Below are 7,368 nucleotides of genomic sequence, written 5' to 3'. Positions count from 1 at the left end.
ATGTGTGTGTGTGTATTGTGCGCATTAAATGTGTGTGTGTGTGGAGTAAAAATAATACGTTAGTATTGTATATATTAGGTGTTGTGTATATTAGGTAATGTGTGTGTGTGTGTGTGTGTGTGTGTGTGTGGGTAAAATGATAATTGCGTTGTGTGTGTGTGTGTGTGTGTGTGTGTGTGGGTAAACTGGTCATTGCGTGTGTGTGTGTGTGTGTGGGTAAACTGGTCATTGCGTGGTGTTGTGTGTGTAGTGTGTGTGTGTGTGTGTTGTGTGTGTGGGTAAACTGGTCATTGCGTGGTGTTGTGTGTGTGTAGTGTGTGTGTGTGTGTGTTGTTGTGTGTGTGTGTGTGTTGTGTGTGTGGGTAAACTGGTCATTGCGTTGTGTGTGTGTGTGTGTGTGTGTGTGGGTAAACTGGTCATTGCGTGGTGTTGTGTGTGTGTGTGGGTAAACTGGTCATTGCGTGGTTGTTTGTGTGTGTGTGTGTGTGTGTGGGTAAACTGGTCATTGCGTTGTGTGTGTGTGTGTGTGTGTGGGTAAACTGGTCATTGCGTTGTGTGTGTGTGTAGTGTGATAGTGTCTCAGTGGACTAGCATGCTGCGCATCGTTGCGGTGCACCTGAAGAGCATGGGGCTGACGTTCGGTGTGATCGACGGAACAGTCAACATTAAACATCGCATGGACCTGGTGGAGGAGTTTAACACCAACCCCAAGGGACCACAGGTGTGTCCACACACTGCTGTTTCAGATTGGGAATACACACACACACACACACACACACACACCGTAATTTGTATTTAGTGATCCACAAATGCTGTCCTGGAAAACATGGCAACACAAAAACACACACTTTGCAATCAGGTGCTTTCAACTCAAATCAAGGTGTGTGCGTGTGTGCGTGACTGTCTATCAGGTGATGCTGGTGTCCCTATGTGCTGGTGGGGTAGGCCTTAACCTGGTTGGTGGGAATCATCTCTTTCTCATCGATATGCACTGGTGAGCAACCCCATATCTTCCCTTACTGATCACCATAACAAGCTTTAAATGGATAATATCATTTGAAATACCATAAACCTTGGTCTAGGTTTGGAGCACCAGTGTTTGTTTTGAAAGCATGACGTATAATATGCTTAACAAAATAATGAAAAAAAAAAAATATAGTATGCGAATGCCATTCAACATTTCTCTTAATAACACGGTTGAACTTGAAATGAGTTTGGTGGAGTGATTCACTGTGTGTGTGTGTGTGTGTGTGTGTGTGTGTGTGTGTGTGTGTGTGTGTGTGTGTGTGTGTGTGTGTGCAGGAACCCTGCCTTAGAGGACCAGGCCTGTGACCGCATCTACAGGGTGGGCCAACATCGCGACGTCACCATTCACAAGTGAGAAGACCCTAAATGTAACATGTGGAAGATAATGTGTGTAGAACTACATCGCATGATTACCTGATGTTATGTTATTTGTATTATATTATTATAATGTTTTGCAAAATGCATAGACCTTCTATGTTTCAGTCTAAATGAACACGGTTAGTGTGCAAACTTTTTGAGAAGGCAACTAAAGCTGAAGGCTTTTGGATACACTTTACTCTATGACTTCCAGTAGTATGCATGTATGAGTGCTAATTGAGTGCTGTGTTGACTCGAGTAGTGTAGAGTGGAGTCTGGCTGTGCTGTTGCAGTAGTATGCATGGATGAGTGCTAATTGAGTGCTGTGTTGACTTGAGTAGTGTAGAGTGGAGTCTGGCTGTGCTGTTGCGTTCAGCTTTGTTGATCTGCTCTTTCCTCTCACAGGTTCATCTGTGAGGGCACAGTGGAGGACAAGATCTCCTCCCTCCAGGAGAAGAAGAAGGAGCTGGCTCAGAAGGTGCTGACGGGCACTGGGTCCACCTTTACCAAGCTCTCCCTTGCTGACCTCAGGGTCATCTTCGGTGTCTAGGCACCAGCAAGATGCTAAAGCAGCTACTGCACCAGGGTTTAGGTATTGGCCATATTGGATTTACTTGAAAGTGTTCAGCAACCTATACAAATGTCATGTGGGTGTGGGCAGTCATAAATATATAAATATATTACTATTACTAATATATTAACACATAAATATATTACTATTACTAATATTGCTTCCACTTGAAAATCAACACAATATACACAATTATCAATCAATCTATCGTGCCTCTGGTTGGCTCGCCAGAAAGTGGTCTATGCTGCCATATATCAGTGAAACATGATATTGTGCTGAATCTTTAGGTATTTATTTTATGGTCAAAACTACAAGTTTAAGCAACATGTATGTATGACCTTAACTGTGTCTACAAGGGTAGTTACCATGGTAGTTACTTGAACGGTTGAGAAATGCTACTAGTTAAAAAAACTTGATTGTATGCTAGGCTTGAGTCATTGTAACCAGTTATTTTATTTCCACAAAATGTCACACACATGCAAGGGAAATCACTCCTCATACAACACTAATTGACAATATAGTGATATTTTTTAACTCTGCAAGGCAATAACTATTGATGGCTTTTTTTATTCCTTTACTGTAAGATGTAGCTTTCTGTAGAGTCACTATTCTATTGTATGGGACAGACAAAGGTTGATATAACTGTTACAAAATCAGGGCAAAATGCTGAAGTTGAATGTTTTCAGACAGTAACGGTGGCTGGGATAGGTAAATGTGCCTTTGCCTTAAGGGGATTTTTGTTTTTACCATTATGTTCCCATTTTTGTTATGTCATGTAACAACATTTGAGTCTGGTCATGTCAGAGTAAGTTCTTGGCATCACATTATGTATGATCAGATTATCAGCACTTCTATTTGTCAACGACCTGAATTGCCTTTCTGTTTTATTGCTTGTTTATGTTTTCTTTGTGGTGTTCATGTATATGTTTGTCTCTGGAAGTTAACTTGCTTTGTCTTTTATTTTGTCAACAATAAAATATTGTACATGTACAATCCACATAAATGCATAAACTCCACTGTTATTAAGGCATAATGCATAGACTAAACAAACAAAAAAGTTTGAGTAACCATTTCGGGCATAATTTCTGGGTATTGACAGTTATGTGTACATTTCATGTGGTACAGGTCAAATTTGGTAGTCAGAAAAACCTGAAAGACTGTCTAATATCTGAACGTGCAGGTCAAGTTTCAGTTTGGGAATTTAGAATATCAGTCACTCTTAAACTTACATTCCTAAAATGGTAAAATTCCGCTCCGCTAGTTATCTCTGCAGTGCACCCTAATAAGGGAGCTAGCAAGCTAGCTGAGTGAGAGCCAGCTCACACACCAAGAAGGCCATCAGTGAGCATGTACTTCCTCTGGCCCACCTTTATCCCAGCATTACAGTTTGACATAATATTGTATCTTACATTTGCAATAATGGTCATAGATGATGTGCTATTTTTTTAATAAGCTATAGGAATCAGTATTTTAGTTTATTCTTTTTTGTGCTACACTCACTATAACAGGGCTGAGCTCAACTTACTGATCACAAGACATGCCATTGTCTCAGTAGCCACTGAGATTTGTGCTTCCTTATCAGCTGTGGGAATAACAGAAGTATGCTTTCTCACATACCACTGCCACGCAAATATCCATGTAGCAGCATGCATTATAAAGATTAAATAGGCACAAAGTCAAATGACGTAAACATCCATCAAGCTTTTCTTATCAACATCAATAATAACACTAATATTAACAATCTTAATAAAATATGAATACATGATTGATTAAATAACAAATGACTCATAATAGAAAAAATGTGTTTAATAGAATCTAATCTGAGGACACCAGTATAAGGCCCTATTTGTTATTCATAATCATTACCATTTGTAATTTTCTCCTAATCTAGTGTTCTGTATGAGCCCTCCAAATGACCAGCAGAGCAGTGGGAATCTTTCTCAGTTGTAAATGTCACCTAGAATCATGACCAACTAGTCTTGGTCCTTTAGAATCATGACCAACTAGTCTTGGTCCTTATGGCACAATAGTATCATACTAATGTAACCTTTCCACATAGCTAAACTAAAAAGCCAGGGTCAGTTAATTAAACATTGCAATGTAGTTATTATATTGTCAGCCTGTTAGGCAACTCTGATTCCTGGACGTTCGTCCATTGGGGTGAGAAAGATCTCAGTACACAGAAGTCAGGACTGATTATATTGTTGTTGGGAAAACAGAAGCATTTACAAAAATGTTATGTTGAGACAAGTTATCCATCCTTTCCTGATTATCTATTTAATGATTATTTCTGGAAAATGTCCAGCTTTTTTATAAGACATTACATAATATTGTCTTGGTGTTCCATATTGCATAGGCTTAAAAAATGTCTGACTCCTCCATTAATATAATTCATTCAATAATCATAACACATTATCTTATATCCGTTGCCCCTTCTCTTGATTTCTGTTTTGCTTCATCAGCTATCAGTTGTCTGAAAATTTCTTCAGCCTCTTCCTCCAGTTGCTGGTCAAACAGATGTTGTCTATATGACGTGCGTCGGCAGGATCCTCCAACCCACAGTAGCAAAACTACTAAAATCAAACCTAAGCCTATAGACTAAAAGAGAAAAAAAATATTTAAAATGTCACAATTATCAATTGTGAATACTTCATTAGTTGCAAGTGAATGTCATTCTATTGACTCCATGACATATTTCCTAAAAACCCTAATTGTGTGTGACCAGACTGAATTAGATGCACATTGGTATTAAGAGAAAGTGCATGCAGTAAATACATAGTAATTGATAGCAGTTTAGCTACTTACCCTAGATACATTGGTGTAATACTTGACTTCAAACTTTTCAGGTTTTGTCATGTCTCCCTCATACTTGCAGGCAAGCTGTTCCTCGGCTGTACCATTGCTATGTGTCCTTAAGCACACATACCAGTCTCCATTGACGAGAGCTATTATTACCCAAACCAGGCCTATGGACAGCGCCCTCAGAAACACAGTGCAGCACTTGGTGGAGGGCCGGGGGAAATCCTCTCTGGTCCAGCCGCAGATCTCCATACGCTTGTTGTCCATCAAGAGGCAGGCGTAAAACAAGATGCATGCAGGGAGCAGCATGTACAGAATGCAGAAACAAACATGTCTGCCATAGTTTGGATCACAGGGACACAAGAAAACAAACGTAAACAAAAGCTCGAGAAATAGGAACAGGACAACGAGGGCAAGCGCTGTGGCGGTCGGTGACCCCATCTTCTTCAGGGGTGGCACTGGCAGGAGCTGGTGTGCCATGGTGACTGAGGGTTGTGCGAATTCGGTTTAGAGAGGCTGTGCGTTAGTCTACTGGGACCCCATATGCGCTCCAAAGTAATAGTGCATGGCATAGCATCAGTGAATGCACTTCCCCTTCGTAAGTGTGCTGTTGCTACAAGACAAACTAACCACAGGGAAAACTGACATGATGGAAAGTCTGAGCTGGTATGAGCTGGCACTGAGGGAGGAACTGAAATGAAATCAGTCATATGACAAACTACAATTCAGTCCAAAAAAAAGGGAAACATGATGTCACACTTTAGTACTCTATTGGGTATTGAAATATTCATCAGGAATCATTATTCCATATTTTGTGTAGTCATTCTATATCAGAACATCTGACATACAATCCAAAATAGTCTACAAAAACCTCCGTGTTACCTTTAATTTGAGACCAGGATTATGCTTCTACACCAAGAGGTTGCAACACAGTAAGGCTTTGTCAGTATGCATTTTGAGTAATCAAAAGTCCTATGGTGAGTTTCCATAGGGAATTTTAGCAAACGCATGAGCGTATCTTGGCAAATAATGGTCTAAAGTACACATTTTTCATTCTATATTGATCTACCTTTGCTCACAGCTTCACAAGACCTCATCAAGTCATATCAAGTGACCTAGAGGGCTGAAATGTGGTCAGTTCAGAGATGCTTGTTATCCGGCAGACAGTGGCACCAGCAGAAAATGTTGATCTATAATTTGTAAACTCTGACTATTGCCCTTCTTTTATTAGCTACTGCACACACACACACAGTGCAATGTAACACTTAAACTAAGTTAGAAAGGAGGTATAGAATACATAATCAAAATGCAATGCATTATTTATATATATATATATATAGTGGAAGGTCATGAGCTAATGGATTCATTATAATGGATTTCATCTGGAGGTTTTACACTTTGACACTTACACTTTTGGTCATGTGCGCCCCCTAGTGGTTATAAGACGAATCCCCACTATGTCAAGAAAGAGCAGCATGCAGATTTTACTGCTCATGTAAAATTTTAATTGCTATGTCAAGTAGGAGTATGACAAATAAAGAGAGGGCTCCCCTATAACCCTAACCCTATAACCCTAACCCTATAACACTGCCATCTCACCATGTCAGAGAGATTGTAGCCTCTATTAAAAAAAAAACACACATAATGTAATTCCATGTAATTTCTCCTTCTCAATCTACCTACCTAAATCATCTAATAAATAATATAATATTTATGCATGCATTGTTGTGGCATACATCAAAATCATTCAAGACCACTCTCTCTGTCTTGGCCCCAGTTCGGTGGTGATATAGGTAGCGGGAAGCTACGTCAAGGCGGGGACTCTAAAATGGGCGACACCTCTCCAGTGAAGTGATATTGAATAAATCAATCATATGCAACCAGTGTTAAATTCTGATCCACTGTATCTATCTATCTATCTTTTATTAATTAACTTCGGCCTTACTCAGCCCACTTTGTGCATCTGTCTTCCCTGTGGCCACAGTCCGCATGCGCTGTCTGCAAAAAACACTGTCAAACTCGCACCCCTAGTCTATCTTACTCCTCTGCATTTCTGTCCTGAAGTGACCTGTGTTTGCACATGTACTCGTCAGGGCCACTGGGCTATATGGGCTGCAGCCCAGGGTCTCGACCACTAGGGGTCCTCATATTGTAGTGTCAAGTTTAGTGTTGTTGTCGTTCTCACAGTACCTGCCAAATGTGTAGCCATAGGAGGCATGAACATTTAGAAAAACAAGAGAAAGCTTCAGAGCTGCTAAAAAAAAGACACCAAAATTAACAAATGCAAAGACGTCAGCCTGCTGTTGTGGCTAGTAGGCTAGTACAAGCGCTGCCACGAATAAGTGCAGGCCAAGGGCTGGCATCATTGGTAAGTCTGATTTTACAATGTCTTGTAATTAGGCTACCATGTTAATAATGGTTATGGATTTCAACATTTATTTCTAATACAAAGTGGGATGTCATTTTGCAGTGTTGGAGACAGAAATGTGCTGTTATTTCAAAGCCAGGTTACTTGGAAATGCCTAGCTGCTTCAATTGTTTAGATATTTCACATTTCAAACACATCTCAAAGTGTTACAGATGCTATTATTTATTTGGCACAAACTTAGCAACAA

At 40.1% G+C, this 7,368-nt stretch overlaps 2 protein-coding genes across 2 annotated transcripts in view; one reads left to right on the top strand and one right to left on the bottom strand.

Moving 5' to 3' along the window:
* The window catches only part of ttf2 (transcription termination factor, RNA polymerase II), a 17,503-nt gene extending 14,552 nt beyond the window's left edge, over nt 1-2,951 (top strand). The window contains 4 exon segments of the mRNA XM_048239058.1: nt 568-721; nt 912-994; nt 1,303-1,377; nt 1,789-2,951. Coding sequence (XP_048095015.1) covers nt 568-721; nt 912-994; nt 1,303-1,377; nt 1,789-1,933 — 457 coding nt within the window. The 3' untranslated portion in view covers nt 1,934-2,951.
* An 889-nt stretch (nt 2,952-3,840) lies between these two features.
* Nucleotides 3,841-5,244, bottom strand: LOC125291979. The gene is made up of 2 exons (XM_048239053.1): nt 4,760-5,244; nt 3,841-4,552 (listed from the first exon to the last, which is right to left on the bottom strand). Exons 1-2 carry the CDS (start codon nt 5,231-5,233, stop codon nt 4,367-4,369), a joined length of 660 nt encoding a protein of 219 aa, XP_048095010.1. The 5' UTR covers nt 5,234-5,244; the 3' UTR covers nt 3,841-4,366.
* Between the last annotated feature and the right edge of the window lie 2,124 nt (nt 5,245-7,368).

The sequence above is a fragment of the Alosa alosa genome, chromosome 3 (genome assembly GCF_017589495.1).
Source record: "Alosa alosa isolate M-15738 ecotype Scorff River chromosome 3, AALO_Geno_1.1, whole genome shotgun sequence".
NCBI classification, from domain to species: domain Eukaryota; kingdom Metazoa; phylum Chordata; class Actinopteri; order Clupeiformes; family Clupeidae; genus Alosa; species Alosa alosa.
The sequence above is the reverse complement of the archived record's forward strand: the minus strand, read 5'-3'. Positions and strand labels throughout refer to the sequence as shown.

What these genes read in the sequence shown, in the direction of transcription:
- LOC125291979 (XM_048239053.1), bottom strand. Translation starts at nt 5,233, where the DNA reads ATGGCACACCAGCTCCTGCCAGTGCCACCCCTGAAGAAGATGGGGTCA. An exon ending in ATTACACCAATGTATCTAGG is followed by an intron (nt 4,553 to 4,759) that starts GTAAGTAGCTAA and finishes TTTCTCTTTTAG; the next exon opens with TCTATAGGCTTAGGTTTGAT.